The sequence below is a fragment of the Tyto alba genome, unplaced genomic scaffold (genome assembly GCF_018691265.1).
Source record: "Tyto alba isolate M040663 unplaced genomic scaffold, T.alba_DEE_v4.0 Super-Scaffold_6, whole genome shotgun sequence".
NCBI classification, from domain to species: domain Eukaryota; kingdom Metazoa; phylum Chordata; class Aves; order Strigiformes; family Tytonidae; genus Tyto; species Tyto alba.
Window position 1 is genome coordinate 37,651,618 of NW_024881327.1, and position 26,426 is coordinate 37,678,043.

The 26,426-nt window shown below is 39.4% G+C and overlaps 1 protein-coding gene across 18 annotated transcripts in view; it reads right to left on the reverse strand.

Moving 5' to 3' along the window:
- SLIT2 (slit guidance ligand 2) overlaps window positions 1-26,038 on the reverse strand; it is a 262,325-nt gene extending 236,287 nt beyond the window's left edge. For all 18 annotated transcript variants that reach the window (XM_042807975.1, XM_042807973.1, XM_042807969.1 and 15 more), the window contains exons 1-4: window positions 24,393-26,038; window positions 22,583-22,654; window positions 21,307-21,378; window positions 3,198-3,269 (exon numbers count right to left, since the gene is read on the reverse strand). In XM_042807975.1, the coding sequence (XP_042663909.1) occupies window positions 3,198-3,269; window positions 21,307-21,378; window positions 22,583-22,654; window positions 24,393-24,568 (392 nt within the window). In that variant the 5' untranslated portion in view covers window positions 24,569-26,038. The remainder of the gene's footprint in view (window positions 1-3,197; window positions 3,270-21,306; window positions 21,379-22,582; window positions 22,655-24,392) is intronic.
- Window positions 26,039-26,426: the final 388 nt, after the last annotated feature.

Here is a 26,426-nt window from a genome sequence, read left to right on the forward strand (position 1 = left end):
TAATTACATATATATACATACATTAATAAAGGTATCTTTTAAAACTGAATTTTCAAACAGCTTTGGGTACAACACATGGTATCCTGCAACAAACTGCAGTCAATGAACTGTGACCTAACCAGCCAAAGTAAGCAGTCAAAATCCATTTGCCTCAGATAAGCACTCGCTAGGCTGTAGGAGTTCTCCATACAGGTACCATCACCAATGCTAGACAAGTTAGTGTGAGCAGGCATATAGGTTACTGAAAATAATGCTTCCCCTTCTTGCAGGAAAAGTACTTGTTGAACAAGGACTTGTATTACCCCAGGGGATTTACAACAGCACTTTTATTTTAACAGTATTGGATCAAAGCAGAGGTTCACATACATTGTGCTTTGAGAGATACCTTGCAAGGTAAGACTAATATACCCTACAGCAGTATTCATACTATTTTTAGCATTAACTACTTCTTACTGAAATATTTATGTCAAAACACCTTTGCAGATAACTCTTAATGGGAAAATCAGTTTCTGCTTTGACTAAAATTATCCATTTTAACTAGTTCCAGGAGATTTCTTGGAAGGCTGCTAAATCAGAGAGAAAGTAACCTGAAAAATAATTTGTTTAGTTACCTTTGAAAATCAAGGGTCTTTAGACACAAAAAATAATGTACTGTCTCTTTTAAACTCTCAACCTATCACTTTCCTTTACTTATACTTCCCATCTGTCAACAAGTGCTTGCAATTTTATTACACTGTCCTGTAGTTTATGCAGAGTTGGTATTATTTTACAGAGTTCTGTTAATGGACTGGATAAATGGTAATGCTATTTAAACTAGTCTCTTGCTCCAGCAAACACAGCTGCAACTGTACTACTATTTCTAGGCAAACATCTTGACCTGAACACGCAGTGCTCTCTCAACCCGTCCAAAGAGAAATTGGAGCAGACAGCAAAGGGAAAGCATAGCCGGCCGCTGGCGGCAACCAACTGTGTCTAATCATAATTCATATACAGTGTACCCTCTTTCTTTTATATTGAATTTAGGCTACACAACAAGCATATGTGCTTCTTCACCTGGCATCTCATTTACAGCCAAGGGTCAAATGGTAATTATTATTCACAGAAGCTCAGTAGTATGTTGAAAACTCACAGTATACACAGTGTTTGATTAGCTGTTAAATGCTAAAAATAAATACTAAAACCAAATCATATTATACATTTATTGATTATGTTTAGAGACTTTTAATTCTCCTTAGAAATATATTTATTTGGATAGAAATATATGTAAGCCTATTCAATGAAACATGTAAAAAAATGAATCATTTAATATTCTTCAGTGATCAAGCTACATATAAATCTGAAAACTGACCAGAAGCACTTAAGCAGCATCAATCCCTTTGTTGTCCTGACATTTTTTTTTGTTACAGATTTAGTGTTAAGTGACTTTAGACTCAGTATCACTCATTTTCTCTTAAACATGAATACATTATAACTAGACATTCGCTTTCATGGTCTGATCAACAATAACCCTTAGGCAGAGGAAATTTAATACTGTGAAGCCAGTGATCTTTCTTTCCACCATATACGCTATGAGCAGTTGTGTGCTTTATGTCAAAGGACATTATAGATTTAAGACTAGCATCTATCAAATATACAATTCTGAATTAAATGTTCCAGTATGATTTTGCCTGAAGTGTTCATCTATTTTTTGCCTGCAAATTATAGCTCATTTTTATATGAATTTAGATAACAACCATTACACTATAGGTGGAATAATAAAATGATCATAGATCCCTTTCATTTTCCTTCCTGATGGAAGTAATATATTTATCATGGATGATGGAAATTATAAAAGAGAACCAATTGTTAATATATAAAACCATATAAGAATATATTAAAATATTATAGCGGAGTAAAATTTTTTTTTTGTTACAACAAAAGCCTTCAGGAACTTTCTGGCCTAGTAATTTAACAAGTGGTAGCATCTACAGGGAAGTTCTGGAAACAAAACATACCTCCAAAGCAAAGGAAAGAAATAAAAATACACATAACTAAATGTTTACACTAATAGAATCGTTTTCAGTTTACCATTTCATATTACTATGAAAGGGGAAAAAAGTACTATTATTTCACAATATTAAACCAGAAATCAAATCCTAAAAATAAAAGTTTCACTATACCATTTGTTCTCAAGAATATTTCCAGATACTCAAGTGAAAACAAATCAAAGGAACCCCACCTTCCTCCACCTCCACTTTTTTTGCAAGTATGGAAGGGGTGAAACTCCATAAACTCAGCAATTTCAGCAGCAGAAATCTCACCCGAAGTCTAAAGAACTGTGTTGAATACGTATCTAATTAAAACAGGGCTGAATTTGTACAACCTTTTCAAAGCCTACTTAATCATATCATGTTGTATCCCTTCCATACCACATACTGTAACTTAAAGGTAACTTAAAATCTATTTCGTTACAATAGCTGATCATGTTACAGAAATCGGTACCTAAGCTTCATTCCATGTTTTTACTGCAACAGAAATATGTGGATTCTTAAAAGGGCCAATGGGTCAAAACATTAATTTAAAAATATTGCCAAGAGTAAAACATTATCAAACCAGAGACTACAATCAAAACAAAAATTCATTACCCAATGCAATACAGTTTTTATTTAAAACAAAACATTTCAGAGTTTTTTTTCTTCCCAGAGCTTAAGTTTCTACCTTTGTTTTCTTTGTGAATGGACACAGGAGAGACCTCTCCATAGACCAACCATTTGCCAACATTATAATTTTTCTGGTCAAGTGTGTACAGCCAAAAACATAGAACATGACAAAACCAAAGTGCTTATACAGTGCTGTATCTCTGGGTCAGAATCTCCACAGGCTTTAAAAATTTCTTTTAATACAGAAATCAAAAAGCAAACAGGAGAAAAGGAATACCAAAGTATTCTTTCAGCAAAACTTCATTACAGAAGTGGGAATGGATAAAACAAATTGCCTCATACAACTATCAGTATCTAACCTAGATTAAAAAAAAAAAAAAACACACAAACTTGCAAATCATTCGAATAAAGTACTCATCTTTCTTAAACAAAACATCAATGTTCCTAAATACATTTTAGCCCTGAATGACACAAAAGACAAAAAACCTAATGCAAGACAGAACAACAGACCAATTGCAAAGTTTCCAGAGTAATAGCTATTGGGTAGTGCCTACTTACAGCCTGTATAATTTCGGTGTCCCCAGAAAGAGCAGTTCAGAAAGCAACTGGAGGTTATTTCTGTTTAGGCGCCTTTAGAAAGAAAAAGAAAAAGATGTGTTAAATTACAAGTGCTACAGCCACGCAATGCAACCACATTGAGCAGGCATCCCAGTGCTGTAACAAGCTGATTTTAAAGACCAGAAAAGCTATGCAATACTGGTCCATTAGCGGAGACATGGTCCAACAGTAAATTTACCATGGACTAATTACATTTTCTGGTTTCCCCAACAGACCATATTACCTATTTTATGAAAGAGCTTGCATCTCTGTAATGAGAATCAGTAAGTCAGAACTCTATTCTGTGTAAACAACCAGAAAACTAAAAATACAAAATCAGCAGGGTAACTTCAATTCCCCACCAACTTTGTGTTCCTCTTAGTATAATGAAGCAGATAGGCATTTTTTGACAGTGGAAAGGTTCAAGGGAACATGTATCAAATGCATACACTTACTGAAGGAACGAGATAATATTTCTAAAGATTCATATAACTTACTCAAATAATAATAATAAAAAAAGCTGTTACAGAAACCCCGATCAAATATAAGTAAAAAAAAAAATAAAAAGACCCAGCTTATTTTTGGCATTACAAGGGCTTTTTTGCATACAGGTTTTTTTTCTACAGCTGTAAAGATATACCAAAATGAAGTTAAATTAAAAAAATAAAACACAATCAGTAACAGTACAAAATAAAACTGCAACTGGAATCTGAAAGATATCCATTTGTCTATGAAGTTTCTCACTAAACATGCTGACCAGGGTCAAAACTGCTTAGTTTGAGGTGTCAAGTTCAAAGCCCACTGTATTATAGCCACAGGCAACAGAACCACCACTAGCCAAGACAAATATATTTCATCCTTATGATCTTTTTTTTAAAGATACAATGTAGATTATCCTTTCTAATGTGTATAAGTGACAGTCCTGGAGCATACAATTCTATCAGTCAAGAATTCAAGCTCAAAACTGATTTTCAGTTGTTTTTAAGCAATGCAGCACACATGCCACCTGCCATTCAAGTAAAGCAACAGACTGAAAAAAAAACGTTTTGTCCCATCAACCTCATCACAAGTCCCAATTTGCAGTAATTCAAGGCATTCCTGGACACCAGACCACATGGTATTATCTGATACTTATTTTATCCTTACAGTGGTTACACTACATACCTCAATAGACTGCTACCAAGACATTCCACAAGGTGAAAAAAAGATACTGAACCACAGTTTTGCAAATTTAAGTTTTAGAATTTCATAAATCTTCATAATTTCTTCTTGGTTAATCTTAGGGCTGAATTCAAACACGTAAGTCTGTTCAGCCTCTCAGGGCTCATTTTTCATAAACTTTGTTTCAGCTTAAGCTCTTTCCAATTTAAAGGTTTTTCCATAAATTCCCATATAGATACACACACTTACATACTCAAGATCCAGTTTTACATAGCTCCATGGTTTAGTTCACTTAGTTATTGCTCTCAAAGTTCAATGTGACTGCTGATGAGAGCAAAATAATCTGAGAAATATTCTTACATACCCACAGGTTTCCTCCCACATTTCAAACTATAAGCAAGCAATCAGCTTTGAGATCTAGATAGCCATAACTGTATGGTTTTAACGTCAGGTTCCTTTTCCTTAGTCAAGCACAAAAGAAAAAAAACTTAATTTCTTTAAGCAGAAGAAATTTAAATCATACATTTAGAAGATTGAAGGAGCATTTATAGTGAAATAAAGATCCTGAAAAGGAAAGACTACAATACTGGTATAAGTAAGATGAGTGAAGATGCAGCTTAGTAAGAAATAGAAAAAAATGCTTAATACAGCAACAATGACAAAAAAATCATGAATTGTGATCTTGCAGGTCGTATTTACAAATCAGTAGATGGAAAGTTTTCAATATGAAAGAGCTATAAAGAAGTTAATGACTGGTGGAAGTTTTCTGATTTGAACACTGCTTATAAAGAAAACCTTACCTACATAAAAACAAGAAAGTGATATATTTTAGTGTTCGTGGATCTACTGCATTTTCAAAATAAAGTAAATAGAAATTTTCTTACCTTTAGAAGTTTATGCATAAAAATATGTACTAAGACCACAAAACCAAAGCAGTAGGAAGAAAACTGTATTAATGGTTACATCTGTGATCAGAAAAGAGTAACATGAAGATGGAGTTCTTAAACACTGAACCTGAACAAATGGTTAAATAAAAAGGGAAATAAAATGTATTCGTCCTTTCTCTTTGCTAAATAGATAGCTCAGGCTTATCCTCTATGTCCATGACTACAAATCAAAAAAGTACATGGGAAAACATGCAGAGTAAAGACCTTGGGAAGTTCGTCTCTAATCAGAAGCTATTCAGGACAAAAATTTCTGTTGATATTTAAGGACTCTGTTAGGTTCAAATACTAGACAATAATGGTGATCTGTAACTAAAGGGGCAAGGAAATTATTCAGTATCTATTTCAGTAGAAGTTCTGTATAATACAAAAAAAAAAGACTCTGTACTACCATGATACAATATTAACTGATGATAAAGTTCTTCAGGCAGGCTGCCTTTCAGTAAATGCAACAACAGTCTTACAAGGACATGCTTAGCATCACTTTAGGAGGCTACTTCACAGGCAAAATACTTATGCTAGTACACAACTTACTATACAAGCAGTTAATGCCTTATATCAGGAGTTTCTGTTATTGCCTGTAGTTGACATGGCTAACACAACTGAGTATACTGTTAACATACAGATGCACGCACTGCTGTACAGACTTTAAAAACCTAAGTTGTAGGTTAATTCATGACCTTGATTTATTGTCTAACAATAGATAGCACTACCCTAATGACTCAACTATTTCTACCAAGTGAGCTGGGCACTTAGATGTGTTTCAACCTGCATTTTCACTTTGCCTTTTACAAAATTAAAACATTTGCTCTTTGAGCACTAAGTGAATTGAGGTATTACCCAAGTTAAATTACTGATCTTTAATGAATCCTGTATTCTGTAGCTTCTGCTTTGAATAATTTCATCCCACTCATTGGAGTTTCTTTTAGAACTAAGCTTTCTCTACCAAATATCTGCCATTCCTTATTGTCTGTGCCTAAAAGTCAAACTTCACTAATTTTCATGAAGGCAATAACAAGAAATATGTCCTTTATCATATTTCAGAGAGAGGCTTCAGCTATTTTTTACATCTTACAAGTTATAACAGGTGCTTTCAAAGGGGTCAACTTGCTGTTCTTAATTTTCTTACAAGGAGATTTTACGAATTGTACTTCATTGAAATTAATTTTTCAAGACTATTATAGATAGTTCTGTTTAAAAAAAAATGCTATGAATTCACATGTAAATGAATGTGAAAAAGGATACAGGGCAAATCTGGAACACAAAGACTGGTATCACAGTACACAACAGCTTCCAGTTCAACAGTCACTATGCAGTTTTCAATCTTTCAGACACACAAGGAGTCCAGAAAACACATTCCTATTTTTAAATAATTCACTAATTTCCATGATTCTCTATTATTTCCACTTTTTCAGGTCACCTCGTGCTTGATTTTGTCTGAAATAGCAATACCTATGCAGAACACACAGACATAATGGAACAAGAGTGAGACAGGCATGATCCCCTTTCTCCCTGGAGCAGAAACCTGAGGTAAGCATAGATGGATCACAGAATCCATGACTATAGATTGCAAAGAACTACAGCTACCTCAGAGTAAAAAAATCAGAAAGACTCCATCCCATTTTCTTTCAATGTGTGTTGGCAGAGGCCTCACTGCAGCTAGCTAGCAGGCAGCACTTCCCCTGGGACAATGTGAGAAGAGAAATTTCAGTTGCATCAACTGCACTGCTCGCCCAGAACTGGCATGGAGTTCAAGGTGAAGCACTGAAGAAACAGTGATGAGACATCCATACTGCTACCGTTCAGCTTCCCAACTGACCTAGAAAAACTAGTGTTTCTCAAGCAAAAGCAGAGAGCTCAGAAGAGATGAGTGTTAGTGGTGGAAGCAACAGAAAACATACTGGAGAATTTCTTCTAATATAGCAATACTTTGGACTGTAAAGTCCCTTGGTAGTGACCAGAAATAAATGGATGAGGATCCAACATCATATAATTATTTCAATTTAATAAAAATGAGCCACAGTTACAAGTAAAATTGCAATATATGTATAATTAAAATATTATACTTCTTGATTAAGTTATAAGAATAAAAATAAGTATCTACTTTTTCTTCTGTTACTGAATGCATCAGTATGATGGGGCAAATTAACTCACTGGCACAGGTAAATTTGAGCTCTTCATGATTAATTCAAGCAAAGCCAACATACTAAAGTACACAAAGTATTTTAAATACTTCAGCTGAAGTATTTAAGTCCCAGACCTCAGTCTTCTAAACACAGTGAAGAGGAGAAAAGCATCTTCAAAGTCAATTGATGGAACAATTCTACAGAAGGATCAATTTAAGGACAAAGAAGGAAAATCTTTGACAGATGGGCAGGTGAAAATATTCTTTTAAAGGAAGCTTGATACCAATAGGCAGCTAAAAAGTAGGTACAGACAAACAGTAGGTTACACTGTGGAGCAGACAACAGTAAGGTAAGCAAAAAAAAATTTACTTGATTTGTGTTACTAGTTCTATAGAACAGGATAGCTTCGTAGAAATGGGTGCATATCTGAGTTTTGCTTATCCTCTGGCTGCATGCAGAAGACATGTAGAGGAGGACAGAATTAAAGGTAAACTGCAGAAAGCACATTACGCTTCCAGTGACATGTATCCTAACCCAATGAAGTCTGGCCATGCCACTGATCCATTCTGATATCTCTCTCAAGTTTTCATGCCACAATAACTGTGCTCCAGTATCAATCATGGGGGGGGGGGGGGGAAGGGGGAAGGGAGAAAAAAAAAATCTTAATTACACAGTCTACAATGTAATCTTCTTCAATTGCTATAATTCACGAACAGGTCTGTATTTGTTTCCCAGACTTGTTACAGCCTTCACTGTAACTTGCTTCTGATCCCATTCTAACCTGCTACATGCAGACAGAGAAGCTGTATGAGACTGCACAGCCTCTCTGGGCATCTGTGTTGCACAAGTGTTTGACTCTTTTCAGTCAAGTTTTGCCTTTATACCCAGTCATAGCCACTTGTTTCAATTTATGCTTGTTGTCTCACCACAGCAATAAGCCAGGCTTAACATTTTTGATAATGACCTCACAGGTACTGGAAGGCTGCTATTTTGTCCCCCCTCCAAGTCATCTTCCAGCGGGTTTTAGTTCAAGTAGATGCAATTCTAGCCATAGGCCCCCTCAAAGATAACTTGAGAACTAATCGAAGTTAAGAGCTGTTCCAAGTAAATTATAAATCAGCTATACTCTTTATTTAGAAACAGCTTATCCTATCTGATGCATAGAGACTGAGAGCCTTCCAAAACTAAATACAAGGCACATATGCCTTTTAATCATTGCTTCAGGGAAAAGGATAGAAGGCTTCCAACTCACACAAAGTTAATGATAGACAGATTCATTATTTTTCATTCTTCTTTCAAAGGTAGCTGCGAGAAGTAAATACACTATCTATGCATAGTAACCCACAGTATTTTATAGGTAGAAATTGTACTCTTCAAAGAAGCGCATCCACACCTACTGTTTGTCAGCAGAATACATTACTATCACATCCATTTAAAAATACCATGCAACATCTTTTCGTCAAAGCTCATTTGCAAAATATACATAAACTTTAAAAGCACACAAACATTTTTTCATTAAATTTCAATTTTAAATGAAAGGGCATGTCAGTAAACAAATCATGACTGTTTACGCAACATAGCTTTCTACTCACAATGACTGAGCCCACCAGGCTCCTCGAGTAGTCCCAACAAGTTACAGGGATATGTATCTTCTGGAAAGGTCTAATATCAGTTCAGGCGTTATGAACTCACAAAATACAGAATCAATCTACAAAACTATCCACTTGTCTTAAAACAGAAAGCTAGTGTGCAGCACCCAGGTCATCTCCATGAACTGGTTTAACCATTAAGTCCTAAAAACCTGATCCCTAGGCACATAGGGTCAGAATAATAGACATCAGAGTAAGCAATGCCTGTCTCCTCACCAGAGAACTTTATAGAGAGTTTGACTTAGGCTTACATCTGCAAGGAAGGCATTCCTTATTACCTTTTTACAAAAAATGTGTTGCTGTTATCTGCCAGAGGCAGAGAACATCTGTGTATCCGTGTCCAAAGCCACAATCTACTGAACTTCAACACATCTGGCAACTGCTGTCTGTGAATGTGACTTGCATGAACATGTCATCAAGTGAGAAGGCAGAACAAGAACTAAGAGCTAAGCAAAAGATCGTGCCAGTTTTTCCATTAAGAATTCCCTGCAAAGATCTTATTGACTTTAGTCAAACTCCTCATAATCTCATTAAACCTAGCAATATCAAGTTCACCAACCACATGAATAAAAATTGGAATCTGAGAAGTTCATAGCTGATCTTGCAGCATTTTGATGCCCAAGTCAAAATTTTTCCCAGGTCAAGAGACACTTAACCAGGGCTCCATTTTCCATGCTAAATAGTGACTAGCTAAGAAAGATATCCAAGTTAGCTTCAATTTAATATCAAATACCAATTAGATATTTGTTTTAGTAAAAATATTTTCTGAAAGGAAGCAGGACATAGATACTGTTACAAACTCAGTTTCTTACTTCTGTAGTAAGTAGTGAAAGTTACTTTGCAAACTATAGTACGACATTGTATTAGTGTACACTACTTGAACTCGCAACATATTTTCTATCCATTTTCTTCTCACACAGGGTTCATGTCAAGTACAAAACTACGATGTTCCTCCCCTATCCCAATCAGTTCTCCATACATTACGCAGAACACTATTTTGCACAGAGAATCAGGAGTCTATACTCAGTTTGCTTCTTTCAGGAGATTTTCCAATATAAGCAGAGCTAGGACAAGCTCTTTGTTTAGCTGGGTTTTGGTTTTGTTTTTTTAGGGGTTTTTTTGCTAAGAAGAGACAGAAGCTAAGACTGTTGTTTTCTGGAAGCCTCCATATTCCTTTCTTTTTCAATAGAAAGGGTATTTCTATAAACAGCTGGTTATTACTCTTATGAATTCTATACTCAGCTGGTCATTACTCTTATAAATTCTGCCTATGGCATTAAAAATTGTATAAAAGCAAAAGCCAGGAAACTACAGTCTGGGCAGCCCCACCTCGATGCCTGGAAAGGTGATAGAGCAAAACAGCAGCTATTTTTAGACACAGTAAGAACAAGATTATGACTGGGAGTAGTCAGTGTGGATTTACAACTGGGAAAAATCAGGCCTGACCAGCCTGATAGCCTCCTACAATGAATAAGAAACTTGGTAGATGAGGGGAAGGCAGTGGATACTGTTCATCTTGATTTCAGTAAAGCTTCTGACACTGTCTCTCATAACAGTTGCCCTTATAGACAAACTGATGAAGTACAGGCTACAAAAGTAGATGGTGAGGTGGACTGAAAATTGTCTGAAGTGCCAAGTTCAAAGGGCTGTGATCAGTGGCACAAAGTCCAGCTAAAGAACAGTCACTACTTGTGTACCCCAGGGGTCAGTACTGGAGCCAGTAGTGTTCATCTTCATCCACAACCTGGAAGATGGGAAAGAGTTCACCCTCAGCACATCTGCAGAAGATACAAAACTGAACGGAATGACTGATGCACTAGGTGTATGCACTGCCAGTCAGAGGAACCTGGAAAGGCTGGACGACTGGTGTCATGGTTTAAACCAGACCAGTGGCCAAACACCACGCAGTTGCTCACTCACCCTCCCCTACCCCCTGGGAATGGGGGACAGAGTTGGAAAGGTAAGAAGCTTCATGGGTTGAGATAAAAACTCTTTAATAACTGAAAAAAAAATAAAATAATAATGATAATTATAGTAGTAATAGAAAATACAAACAGGTAATGCATAATGTGATTGCTCACCATCCACTGACCAATGCCTGGCCTGTTCCCAGCTAGTGATCCCAGAGAAGAGGGAATCCTGAAACCATTATCCCAAAAACCCTAGCAGAGCTTACCAATCCAACCTTTATCTATGTACTGGGCATGACATTAGATGATATGAAATATTCCATTGGACAATTTGGGTCTGTTTTGGCTATGCTTCTTCCCAGCTGCTTGTGTACCTGTGCACTAGCAGAACATGAGTTGTTTAAAAGTCCTTTATTTCTTAGCAACAACTAAAAAGGAAGATAAAACCCCAACAATTAGCTCTATCCCAGCTGAAACCAGGCCAATTGGTCAAAAAGGAACCTCACAAAGCTCAAGAGAAAAATGCAAAGCCCTGCACTTGCGGAGGAATAACCTCATGCACTAGCACACACTGGAAAATCACCAGTTGGAAATCAGCTTTACACAGAAAGGCCTGGGGTCCTGGTGAACAAGAAATTAAGCTGGAGCCAGCAATATGCCCTTGCAGCAAAGGCCAACAGCATCCTGGGCTGGTCAACAAGGCAAGTGATCCTCCACCTCTACTCAGCACTGGTGAGAAGTCTGGAGAGCTGTGCCCAGTGCTGGACTCCTCACTACAAGAGAGACATGGACATACTGGTGCAAATCCAGAGAACAGCTGTGAAGGTGATTAAACAGATAGATTGAAGCATCTGTCACAGCAGGAGAGGTTGACAGACCTAAGACTGCTTAGCCTGGAGAGGAAAAAGCTCAGAGGGATCTCAATATGTGTAAGTACATCATGTGTATAAATAAGTGATGTTCTGCTCTTCCTTCCAAAGTAAGGAAGACTGCGACAGACTTGTCAGGAGTGCACAGTGAAAGGACAAGAGGCAACGGGCACAAATCAAAATAAAGGATATTACACTTAAACATATGAAAAGTCTTTGACTGTTAGATTGGTCAAACACTGGGTTGACCAGAGGCTGTAGTTCTCCATCATTTAAGGCATTTAAAACCCAACTGAAAACAGCCCTCAGCCACCTGCTCTGATCGAGCTCACATTAACCAGTGGCATGGGACTACACAATCTACAAAGGCTCCTTCAAACCTCCACAATCCTATGAGGCTAATTCATCAGATTTTATTCTATAAAGTATACCACAAAGAAGGAAAAGAAATTGTAAAACCTCCATAAAGTAATATAGGATCAAGTATCACATGAAGCAAGGACCATCATTGACAACACCTGGGATTACTTTGAAGATTAAAAAAGGCAAAGAAAGAGTGAAGGGGAAGTTGATCTATTAGATGGAATTTAGCTAGAGTTTGGACAGATTGTTTAGAAAGACAAGAGCCTGCAGATAGCCTAGATAGGCTTGTAACTGTCTTTCTGGCACTGCGTTACCACAGTAAGTCTTCACTCAAGTATTTTTCTGTAGCACCTGTACAGGCATCTCAACAAACAAAAGTCAGAAAGGCTGATGTGCCTTAAAATTAAGGGAGATTTTGCCACCCTGTATTTGATTAGCGGTCTAGACTATCATTAAAGACAATCCAGTGCAATGCACTACATACTATGAAGGAAAATAAAACATTTCTTCTGATGAAGTTTCACCAGACTCTTCAGAATAAATGAGGTAATATAAGAGTATGAGCCACTGAAATGGCAGCATGCAGCCAAATCCCTCATACATTTTGGAGTTTAACTGTAAAATTCCACATAGAACTGCGGCTTCCGCAGTTCAAATAAGGAGCATCTTGGATTCTCTTTGAAATATACTATATTAAAATGTAATGACAACATGATAACTCAGTTCTCACCTGTGGCCATTTAACATTAAATCTGCTTTTGTATGGTTGAGGTTTTTGGGGGGTTTATTTTTTTTAAATATTGAATGGACTCCGCAAACAAATATGATTTTTACAGACTAAAAGTAAAATGTATAGCTTTAAGTATATATCAGTGCTTTGTAGCATCAATTTAAAATAGATTCCAAGCACAAAACACTATCTGAAACAAAAACATTGACACAACAGTTCTGTAGAATCAGATTTGGTTTCAACATTTTGCAACAGTGCAAATTACCCATTTCAGACGAAGCAAGAAAAAAGAGCATCCAGCAAACAATGTCACAAAGGATGAGCACAAAACAGATGTGGGAAAAATAAACAGCCTTCCTGCCCTGGAATTTGTAAAAAGGTCTGCAAAGAGCAAACAGGACTTCTCACTGCAATTTGACTTCTGGACCTATAAAAGGAGTCCCATGAGAAAAAGCACTCAGATGAATAAAATGTACTAAAAATAATAGTGAATATTTACAGGGCTTTTAAAAGAAGAACATTGCTGTTGGACTTAAAGGTTTACCAAGCATTTTGTAGTATTCTGCAATCAAAATGCAGCTTTAATCTGATTTTTTAAATTTCATTAAAACACTGCATCTTTTTAAATACTGTCTTCAAAGACAGCCTCTGTCTATTTTTGATTTAACAGACATTTTTAGAGAAGATATTTGAAGTTGCTTTGACAAAAGTCTGCTAATACAGAATAATTACTATAGTTTTGGTGTTTGGTTGTTTTTTTTTTTCTAAACTATAAATATAGATGCCCCAGTATAATTTGTATAAAATGGTCTCACATTCCTTTGGTAAGTGATTAGCACCGCGGGCTTCATGGTCTCTTCCTTGTTCTAAGATGAGGAATGCACTATGCATTGCCCTTAAACTACGTAGAAGCTCTGAGGAGGATTTTTCACATCCATTATCAACAAGGAATAACTGTTCACCCCCTTCAGGGCTGTTCAAAAGCATATTCTCTACCTGAACTCATTATTCTTCTGCTACCTATCACACATGCGTGAAGGTATTAACCCTTCAAATGCTCATATATTCAGACTGAAGCCAGTCAGGTGATTAAGTATCAATGCTTTAACGGGAAGAAAATCAAAACATCAAGCAGCCTTAAAAAACAAGCACATGCATTAACACCTCAGGCTATAGGCAACCCAACCTAGACCTTCCTGGCTGCAGTAGTCAGAAACTGTTCAACATGTACCCCAACTGAAAAAATAGTTCTCAGGCTTCAATAATGAACCTGCACACCAAAATGAAGATCAGGATTCAGTTTGAAAAAAAATATGGAGACTAGCTTCTAGCTAAAGAGCTAAGAACTTATCCTAAGAGCAAAGTACAGCTTCCATAATACAAGGTCTTACTGACAAACAAGCTGCTTTCATTGATACTACGTATCGTCAAGCTCAACAAGATGAAATATTGTTCATTTATTGTTGACTGTTTTAGCTACAATAGTGATAAAAATGATTCCTGCAACAGTAGCAGTGACTCCACTGCTAACATAGCATTTTTCACCAGGGGTCCTAAAATTCCACATTAGCCTTTAAACATCACATCTAAGCCTGTGTAAATTGGAAAAAAATAATCAGATTCTTGCTTCAGTTAAAACTACAATACTGCATCAAAAGCAGACAACATTTGGCATCTTTTCCAGAAGTCTCTGCTCCTGAACTTTGATCATGTAGCTCTGTGAAAGTGAAATCTGGAGTTAACACATTTCTGCAACTGAAAGGGCTATATTCTATCAGAGATTAAAAACCTACAAAGAAGTTCAGATCAAAACTAATTACTCTGGCATTAATTTATTGACACGGCTCATACTTGAAGAATCATGGAAAATCCTGCTATTCCTCCTTTAAAAGTTACTGTTTTCCTACTTGGAATTTATATTTTATGGATGGAGATAATAAAATAATTGGAATAAAACTGTAACCTTATACCACCCATCAATATATAATAAAAAGTTAGCACATAGGTTTATTTTAATCTCTGAAAAGCATGTTTCGTCTCACCAGTGATACACTAAATCTGCACCCTAAGAAAGAGCATACACATAATATAGTGTGGCCCGCTCCTAGACTAGAAAAAAAAAAAAAAAAAAGCAACAAAAAAAAAAAAGCAACAAAAAAAAAAAAAAAAAAAAAAAAAAAAAACCACACATTACAAGTTTACCTAGTGTATTTTGAAACAACTGCTAATTCACTTGATAATTCCCCAGGTCTGGTGGGCAGTATTGCCCAAGACAAGCTGTATTTGTTTTTACTCTAGATGGAACATTTTGTTTCTTATTCTATCCTGCTATGCATGCCTTTGTAAGATGAGATGCTCTGTAAAATGTCATACAGTCAGAAATCATGGTAACTCATGAGTTTTGATTTTATAATTTCAAAACCTGCTAATACAGCTTCATAGTTTACCACAATTATCAGACTAGGTAAGAGCCCAAACAGATAACTAACCACGTAATATGTGGAATACAGTTAAAACCCGATTATAGTGAATCCCATTTAATATCTTTGACAAGATTGACTCCTATGTATTGAGGTTGCAATTAAGCCCTTGCTGCAGAAGCTGCAAACATAGCAGTTTCACATATAGATTTATATTCAGAAAAGAAACCCGTGTAGTACTTCAGTTTCTTTACCAGGTAGAAAACAACTTCTCCTTGAAACTATATAGTTGAAATATACTTTTCCTCCTGTGCTGTGACATATCTGTAAGTTTCAAATTGTTCATCCACAACATGAACTAAACTTTAATAATTTTCAGTACTCAGTCAAACACTGATAAGTAATCGCTCTCTTCATCTTAAATTTTAGTAACTTGTTTTAAAGCACTTGTGGAGATGGAGCTCCAATAAATAGCAAGTACAGACAATACCTCAGTTTGTTATTTTAGAATCGTGTTATAAATATTTAGAAAAATGCATGAACTGTAACAAAACATTTAATTCTTAGAATATTTCTTTCTCGATCGTGCAGTAATACATTGTAAGATATGTGAAAATACAACATAGATAGCTTTTAAACTGAAAGCTATTTCAAGTACCAACTTGAAATGGCACAACCCTTACAACATTCTTTTCTTGAACTCAGTATTTCAGCTTACTTGCAACATGTAGCTCAGGGGGGCTGGCTTTTGGGGAGGCATAGGGTGTAAATATAGCTCAGGTATTAACTCAGATATTGCAGTTGTTCTAGAGCCTGTGAGTAGCGGTTTACCTCCACACTAGCTTTAAGCAGAATGAGGTTCTCTGGGGCTTGTTTTTTTTTTTTTTTTTTTTGTGGGCGCTTTTTTTGTTAGTTTTTTTTTTTTTGTTTGTTAGTTTTTAAGTCTACACAGATAGCTCTTTAGAGCTATTAAGATGATAAATGGACATTCTAGAAAGAAATTCTATTAATTCAAGTATTAAAAGTGGAAGGGCTTGGCCTAGAAACATTTTAGGCCACACAAGTAACCTTTCTCACAAAAGTAATCAGTGGGACTACTCATGCAAACCAAGTTATTCACGTGGTAAATGTCTGCAGAATCAGACTCCAAATTAGCATTTTAGGGGCATACTGCTGCCTCAATGGATTATTCACAAATACAGGAAGAAAAATGTGGGTAGTTTTCAAATGACTGCTGTAAACTCTTCCTATTCTGACATCTTTTGGATGTTAAGCATAGGCTTAGAATGATCATAGCTGGCACCTCAACTTCTAGACAGAAAAATTATTAGGAAAAATTATGATTAAAAACAATGTTCCTATCAGCCAAAAAAATATTTTTTCCTAAATGAAAAGGTAGCTGCTCTGCTTTGTAAACAAGTGAGGAATATATTTAGCCCTCAAAGTCTGATTACACTGTGTTTCTAGAGTATGTAGAACTGTAAGGAAATTTTAGACTTCAGTAGCTTATAATAGAACTGGTTCAACAGTCTATAGCAGCTGTCTTCAACCAAATTTTATACTTCCCTCCAGATGACAATAGCTTGTAAAAGCACTAGGATACTTTGAGCAGTAGCTGCAATACCACTTAAGAAGGTGATCTTGGGATAACCATTGACAAAACTTTTAAAAAGGAATTTAAGCTGTGTGTAATAATAGTATTAGTTTTCAGAAAGTGGAGATTTTCAGTTTATCTTCATCTTGCTTACTCAAGAGACTATTTCAAACTATGATAAACATCACACCCAAGAAGACAGATTTATAAGGAAAGAAGAAACAACTGTTTAATTTCACATTCTCATAAGGAAACATTTCAAAAGGTTTCAATAAGCAGTGGTCTCTGGAAATTTTTAAATGTTATGGAAAACCTCCATATCTTGACCCTTTGTGCCTTCCTGCCATGAAGCACACTGAAACCCACAACCGATACATGACTGCAATCTAGGTAAAAGAGTTTCAGGCAACATAACAGGTCACATCCCAATCCTTTCCTTATGGGTCCTGCCATGTACTGAATGGCCATATACTCTTTAGAGACCCTACTCAGAAATATGGGCTCATCATATAGGTCACTAGTTAATATAGAAAGTTTTTCAGATTTAAATACAGGATAGACAAGATCATAATTAATCCAAGAGTCCGACACTGCTTCAGGATGTACACAAAGGTACAAGCTGTCCCCACTGATTGAAAAACAGGTTGTACACACTGAAGTTCAAAGAGGGTTGTTTCAGCAGACAGAGCATCTACACAACACAACAGACCATGTGATTCAGCCATTCAAGATGCAGGCTGTGGAGAAACCCATGCTCATGGCAGACTTACTAGCTGGGGCAGTGTTATACTAAATTGGTTTGGACCACAGCTAATACACCCTTACAAGCTGAGTCTTCAGATAGGACTACTGGAGATTATAGCTAAGTGAACACTGCACTGTATACCCATTTATTTGACTGTAGACTTTTCAGAGAAGTATCCAACTAAACAGTCTATAGCAAAATCACCTTCAGTTTCACCAGGGTCTCTCCAACTAAAGCTTCCACAAACCTAAAACTTATCTGAATCTAGTTTCCATCCTGTTTTCCCTCCCAGTCCTTATGTAGTAGGCACTACTATATGATCATTTACTGCTACCTGAACATTTGAACTTTTAAGTTACAGCAGGACTGCTGTAGTAACAATCACTTGATACAACAGTATTTATTGCAGCTTTAGTTTCCACTGCACTTCTATAATTACACTGGTGTGACAAATTCCTGTTATGGAGTATATTAGGTCTAAATAGCTTTGTGTACATAGCACTACATATATCTAATGTACTAGAGATTTGTTGTTGCTTTATTAAACCATAAGACAAACATTTCTATCCACCTGAGAGAGGTATACCTAGATTTAATCAAATCATATATTAAGTAGTTCTCTTCTGAAGAGAAGACAGATTAATTTTGCAAAGTGCTTCAGGTCCTCACTTCCCTTAGAGGGACCCGAGGATATTCAATGTTTTGCTTGATCAGATCTACAAATGAGCATTCATGATGAGTAGCTCAGTGATGAATCAAACAGTCCCTTGGAAATCAGAGTAACTGGTCTAAAAAAAATTATTTTGTAACTGAAATTCCAGTTAAAAACCAAAAAACCCAAAAGCACTGCTTAACCTAGAGAGATTGATTTTTTTCCCCAAAGGGAAACTACTGTGGAAGTCTGTTCTTCACATTAAAGAGAGTACTGAACTACAGGAAAAACATTTTAAAATAAAGCCTGTATACACTAGCACAACATATACCAACATAAGGAATATTATATGTAAACAATCTTATAAATCAAACTGAGTTCTTCTAAATTGCAGTAACGTTCACTTATACCTTCCATTAGCATGCTAAAAGGACTACATCAAGTATTCTTTGACAGTAGCTCAGCACGTTACACTTACAGTGGAAATGTGACATCCTACACTTACACACTGAAGAAAAAAAAAAAGCTTTAAAGTGCTTGCTATCTAACATATAAAAGAAAATACTTGAAGGAAGTATCCACAAGTTTCCTGAGAAATAGTTTTGAATTTCAGAATCCCAAGGAGATGAATTGGCTGTCAGATAACAATGTGCCTTCATCAGATGGACTTGGCAGTTGTAAACAAGGGGAATTTTTTCAGCTCTTCCTCACAAATATGAAATATTTGCTCTTAGACAACATCTGGGGCATCTTAAAGACGTCCTGAATATATATTCAAACTACAAGTCACCCACACACCTAACACTGACTGAATTCCAGCAAATTAAAGAAATTTTGACAAGTACTGGAACAGATGCAAAATTTCTAAAGACAAAAGAGAATCTATCTTTGTAGGTCTAAATGACTAAACTTTCAAATGTCATAGTTTACCTGCTGAAGGGTGAACAACATTAACCCATAAAAGGAGCCACAATTATCAGAATTCCTCCTCAGAACCAGTATCTTACATAACTGGAAAATATATATTGTTTACCAAAGGATTTTACAGATTTATCAAGAAAAAAGTAAAAAAAAAAAAAGAAAATGGAGTGACAGAATGCAAACACAACAGACAAGTAACCTCTAACTAATGTTCTTCTTTCCTAGTATTGCAATTATATACTTCAGAAATCTTACCATTAAAAGCCTCAAAATTATGACACAAGTTAATTTTTGAAATATTGTTAATAAATCACATAGCAGGATCTTGCTTTGAGATAATAAAAAAAATAAAGTTGATGATATACTGTTTTAAAACTTAGCAAGTATTTGGTATCTCAGTGTCAAACCACATTCACAGTGAAAGCATGGATCTTTTTTAATGTTTATTAATGTTTCATGTATGTGTACTTACTTTTGAAATATGAACCACACTGCTGTTTAATTTTTTAGCTAGACCCTATAAACCAAATTTAGGAATGTGTATGTATTATTCCAATATATCCCTCAGCAGGAGAAGCTGTACTAAATCCCTATACTTTGTACAAAGTTTAAAACACATTGTAAAAAAGCATTGCATTAAGTGTTTTAATACTACTTTGAAAAAAATCTGACTACGCATTTCTAAGAACAGTCAATCTCATTAAAATTTATTCAGAAAAGGTTGCACTATATAATAACACTTTCAATTCTTAGGTCAAAAAGTTACTTTAGCTTATTTGAAAAAATGTGGTAATTATCTCAAGTACATGATATTTGAACTATTATAGAAATATCATAATTACACTGGTGGTTACTAAGTCTCTTGAACAGCTTTGTCTATGACCAAATCATAATGGTTCATGATGTTTTGTTTTAAATACACAGCAGCTGTGGATACAGAACATAACTATAATAAGGCAAACAATGTTTAGGCCAATGCTGCTTTTCAACAGAATAAAGTAGAAATATGTTTTTGAAGTTAAAGCAGCAGCAAACGAAAAAGTAAACAAGACCTCAGAGGCATGCTTAAAGAAAAGGTATTATAATGAAAATGCAACAACTAAGATGCCTAATAACGAAGATGCTAAAGTTCTATATGAACATACATTAATACAGTGGCATTCTTGGACTTTCCTAGCTCCAAACTGAAACTACATAGAACAATCAGCATTTTGCCTTTAATGAGTCTCAAGTTGTAGAGTACATTTTAACAAATGCTTTCATTTGAGGAAATGCAGCAAAATAAGAATGCACATACTGAAAACGAAGCAACTATTATAAAAAGCTAAGACGGTTTGGGAATTACTCATTTTCTATGTCCTACTGCAACCAAGCAGGTGTTTGCACTTCACCAGACAAGATCCTCTCATTCAGACTCTATCCTCTCTCCCCACAGTGCTTGATTTTTTTTTTTTAAAGTCCAAATCCAATTAATTTTGAAAGCTAATGTTTCATACTTTTTCTAAGCCTTTGTAAAAGCTTTAATCATATAAAAACTGGAGTAGAATTCAATTACTGCTTTCGTACTCTGTAACAACAACTTACAACTAGCAGTTACTTCCAATAATACATTGTATAAAACATCCCACATCTCCAAGACTAACACCTAACACTGCCTCACAGAACAGGATTTTTTAGGTGCATTCATGTTTGAATATGTCCTTGTGTATTCAAGGGAAATTACTCAGCATCACTCATGTTATTTCATACAAGAATTACAGTTTACACTTCAAATCTGGACTGTTTCTGATAGCTCCCCCCCACCTGAGTCCCATACATACTGCTTGATAATTTCTTACTTCTCTTGTGTCTCAGTAAGGATAGATGTCCAAAGTTTTAAAAAAACAAACAAACAAAAAATTAAAAAAAAAAATCAGAGCCCTGAATACCTTAACACAGAACTGATTTGATAAAAAAAATCTCATATTTAGAATTAAAAATACTTACAGCCTCTCCAGTTCTTTTAAATCCTGGAATGCTCCCCTCTCAATAGTACTAATCTTGTTCTCCATGAGCTGACTGAAATATAGAAATTTTTATATATAAGTTTTTATATGTCTGAGATAACTTGTTGCATTAACAATAGTCATTTAAAGGCAACAACATATTAATTAAAACAGTACAAGTTATTCTAGAGTGACATCCGCTTCAATCTTCCAGACCCTTGTCATCACCACCTTACACAGGCTCATATACCCAAAAGAGGAAAAATAATCCTTGGTAAAAGAAATTGAAATAGATGTTACATTTGCTCATTTACTTTAAGAGTCCCAAGTCAAAAAGTTACACACATGCATAAATACTGTGTACAGACACGCATGTATATTATTGGTCTTCGGCAAGTTATAAGACTCCAGTTGAACAGTATGAAGGTGGTATTAGTCTCACATGAGAATAACAAAACAAAAATACTAAGCTGTGGTATTGGGAAACACCATCAGTGAAAGACTGCAGAGATTGTAACCGTACTAGTATTTTTGTTTTGTAAAAAAAAAAAAAATTACTACAACATGATATTCTGCTTCAGAAAGAAACGAAAGGATTTTATATGACTACTTGCTCAAATTAAATAGACTTAACAAGTAAGCTAAATAAATTCTGCAGTACTTTAAACTTTGTATTAGTTAGATAAAAAAAAAAAAAAGAACCCCACATAATTAAAAGCTTCATAATTCTTGAAACAAAAGTGTTTACAAAGACAACCTGAAACCAAATCATTCCTTCCTCAAAATCACTGTTAAATTGTTTCCTTTTTGTCCAGAAAATGTAGAAAAGCATAATCATCACCTGGGACTTGTTTTTAAATTCAGTAAAGGAATAACTTTTTCTTTCTTAATAAATTCCCTTACACTTCAGGTTGGGAGTACCCATTTTCAGTGTGAACTATAAATTTCCTAACCTTAAACTGAAGTCACTCCAACAGTTATTCAACCAATTTTAGAAACTCTTACTTGTAAGCTACATACAAAATTAAACCCTCAAGTTCTGATAACCTTAAAGAGAGATAAATATAATTTGTTTAAATTTTTTTAAAGTCAATTGCTAACTTATTCATATCAGTGTGTAACACATGGGGGAGGGGCTGTAAATTGAGATGCAGTAGCACGATAGTTAAAAAGCGATAACCCAACTAGTTTATAAACTGAAAGATAACTAGTTCAATTGTTTTTATAACAAAACGTAGCATCAGTTCTAAAAGGTATCAGTGATAGAAAAAACTTACAGAACTCGAAGGTGCCTTAGACCAGCAAAGTCAGTCTTGGTGATTCTTGTGATGTTATTTCCATTAAGATCCCTAAGAAGAATAATTTACAAGCAGCAAAATTAAAACATTCAGAAGTGATTTTTAAATGCCTGATTTCCAAGTGACTGAACGGAGGTTTATCTTGAAAGTAATAGTTTCAAACTTTGTAATATCTTTAAGAATATAGAAGAGTCAAAACCTGTCTGAACATGATTATAACTGCATTTAGAAAACCACTAAAGCTACTACATATATATATATTCTACAGTATTTGTTTGACTGCTGCAAAAACTAAGTGGCTGAAATCAAGTCAATTTTCACCATTTTTAAGCAACTTTCAGATTTTATAGTATTGCTACAAAGGCAGAATGGGGCTTATTTTCCTGTAGCCACCATTAGCTTTCAAACAAGCATAAGACTGTTGGAAGGTAAGTGATAGGAAACAAGATTTTAGGAAAACTAAACTCTTCACTTGCTACACAGGAAGCTATACTGCCTGCAGAATGCAAAGTGTGTTCAGAAGCAACGGAAAACTGTACTTAGGCCCTAGCATTTCTGTTCATACTTCAGCACTACGTTCTCTTCTGGAGTTATATGCTTCTCTTTCATAAAATTTTGGGGTCAAGATATAAACTTCTATCAATTCCAACCACTACAAATAAAACCAGACTTTGCAATTCCTGAGGTAAGCCATTAGGAAGTGGTATTACATGGAAACTACCCTAACAATTACAGCTCATTCCCAACCTAGCTAGGGGAAAAAAAAAATGAAAAAAAAAAAAATCTCTTTTTGTGTGTATGTTTATACAACATGTGGCCAAAACACCGCTGTAAGGAAACTGCACAAGTCTCAGCAGAAACGTGTCCCTGATATTCTTCTTGAGCGAAATTCATCACTCGAGATGTGTGCTCATCTGCCAACGTTTAAAGGGCTTATCGGAGAGTAAGAAATAACGTGCTCACCTCTTCCACTCCTTACACCCTTCTGAAAGGCTGCCTGATATGATAAATAACTGACCGCATGCTTGTTCTCTCGCCAGACTGGAAAATACCCTCGCCGGACGGTACGCGAACGGTCTCACCAAGCGGGTGGGGGGGGAGGGATCACAATTGGGGTACAACTTCGGGGCGTGCGAGCGGGACAGAGGCTGGAAGACCCCAGCGTGCCCTCCCCCCGAGGCAGATGCGCGCCCACCCCGGGGCAGAGCCCGGCGGGCTCCGGGGCAGGTCGGCAGCGCGGCCCCGCGCGGAACCACCGCGGCTCCCGCCGCCGGCGGGACGGGAGCGAGCGCTGCGCGCCCGCGGAGCTCCACCGCCCGCCCCGGGGCCTGCCCGCGCCCGCGGAGCGCCGCGGCCCGGCTCTTGCCCGGCGCCTCGGGGGAAAGCCAGCTGCCGTAGCGAAGTTTGCCGGGAAATGGGCGCCGGCGGGGGGAGAGGCCGCTCCGCCGCCGCCTCCGGGCGCCCCCCGGGCCGCCAGGGTGCCCGCCCCGCCGCCCCCCCCGCTCCCCGCGGCGGCGGGAACCGCGCTCCTCGCCGCGGCTTCCCGGGATGAAAGGCAGCGGCCGGGGAGCGGCGTCCACCTCTCCCGTGTCCCCGCGCATCGCCGTGAAACGGGCACCGCCAGCAACCAGGGAAGGGAACGGAAACACCGCACACATCCCCCCCCCCCCCCCCAAAAAAAAAAAGGCGCCGGGATCCCAAACCGGGCCGGCTCCGGTGTCCACCTTTGCCCCGCCAGCCGGCGGGAGCCCTGAAGGGAGCCGGGAGCCGCCCCAGCCGGGTTACTTACAGCCTCTCGGTGTTGCGGGGGATGTTCCTCGGGACGCCGCGCAGCGCCAGCCCGTGACAGTCCACGGTGCTCCCGGAGCAGGAGCACTGCGCCGGGCACGGCTGCGGCGCCACCTCGCCCGCCATCGCCAGCAGCAGCCCCAGGGACAGGGTGAGCTTCCCCCAGCCGCACATCATCACCGCCCGCTGCCGCCCGGCCGGGGCCCGCCGGCCTCGGCCCCGGGGAGGCGCGGGGCGCGCCGCCCTCCTCCTCGCCGCGGGGAGCGCTCGGGCAACTTTCAGGGTGCGGAGAAAGCCAAGTCCTTTCTATCCAAAGCCGAGCCAAGAAAACAACCCCGGCGGTGAGGTGGGTGGCACCGATCCGCTGCTGAAGGCAACTTCGCTGGGAGGGGGGCCGGGCCCGGGCCCTCCCTCGCTAGCCCGTCGGGTGCCGGGGGGAGGCGGCACTTGGGTCTCGTCTTCACACGCTCCTTGCGAAGGCGAAGCAAACCCACGGGCTCAGGGTACGGCGGAGTTGGGCCAGCTCCTTATCTTCCTCCTCGCCCCTTCCAACGCTGGGACTCCCCCTCCGAGCCCCCGGCTAGAGGCCGCGGAGCCCCGTCCGCCCGAGAGGTGCGCTTGCTCCGCGGCGGCCCGCGCAGCTCAGCGGCCGCTCCCACGCGCGTCCCCCGCCGCGGGCCGCTCACAGCCCCACGGGGGGCGGCGGCGGGGTTGACACCGCGCACCACACACCGCCCTGCCAGAGGCGCCTCAGCAAATCATACCCCTCTCGGAGGCATTCATCAAACTGTCTCGCGGAAGGAGGAGGGAAAAAAAAAAAAAAAAAAAAAAAAAGTCAAACACACAAGATGATGTTGGGCTTGGCTTTCCACCCCCCGCGCCCCCTCCTGCTGTAAGCTCCCAAGCCAAGTTTAGCAGGAAAGGGCTGGTCCTAGAGCACGATAATAATAAGCAGCTCGAGAAGTGATTCGTTGCCCTGCTGGAAGGGAGTCCATCCACGACCTCCTTCTCCTCGGTGACAGATCACAGCTATAGATCCTCCTGTGATCCCGGGAGCACGGCGAGACAGACCAGATAACAAGCGATGTGCGGCGAGAGCGGGAGGGGTGGGGGGGTGCGTTATTCTGCTCCCCGCGGTCTCCCAGTTACCGTGGCTTTGCTGCGGAAAAGGCACCTGATGGGAAAGGTAGGAACTGCTCAGTCCTTCCAGGTGAGGCCAGTTCAGCAGCTCCTGGGGTTGCTGCAGGAAAGGCAGCAACTTTCCTCGTCTCCCGGAGCCCGCCGAGGCACAAGCGCCTCGGGAAGGGTTTGCACCCCTTTCCCCGATCCCGCCGGTGCACCTGAGCTGCCGGTGCTGGTGCCGAACAGCCCGGCCCGGCCCTCGGCTCCCTGGCGGCGGCGCTCCTCCGGCACGGAGGGAAACGGCGGAGGGGGGGGGGGGGGTGGTGAGGAGGGGAGGGGGGGAGAGAAGGGGGAGAAAGGAGGCGACACGCTGGCTCCTTCCCTCGCACCCCGAGTCTCTCCGCTTGAACAATAGGATGGCCCCGCCGCACGCAGGCCGGCTCTCCTCCCCGCTGCAAGGTGCCCGCCGCCGCCCGCGGAAAGTGCTCCCCGAGCGCGGCCGCCAGCCGAGCCGCTGCCGCCGTGCGACCCCCCCCCCCCGCCCGCCCGCCCGCCGAGAGCTCCCCACGCGGCGGCGGCCGCCGCCCGCCTCGCCTCGCCCGGCGCGGAGCCCTTCGCCCCGCTCCCCCGGAGCCGGGAGCGCCCCACGCACCGCCCTATATAGGGGCGGTGGGGCCGCGCCTCCCCGGCCCCGCCCGCAGCGCCCCGCGCCGCGCTCACTGGCTGCGCCGCCGCCCGCCCCGGCCCCCGGCCCGGCCAGCGCGGACGGGGGGGGGGGCGGGGGGGGCCGCGCAGCGACGCCAACAATGAATGAAAGTTGGGGCAGCGCGGAGGCGGCGGCGGCGGCGTGGGGAGAGGCAGGTTCCCCCCACACCACCACCCACCCGCGGGAGCACGGCGGAGCTCCCATCTC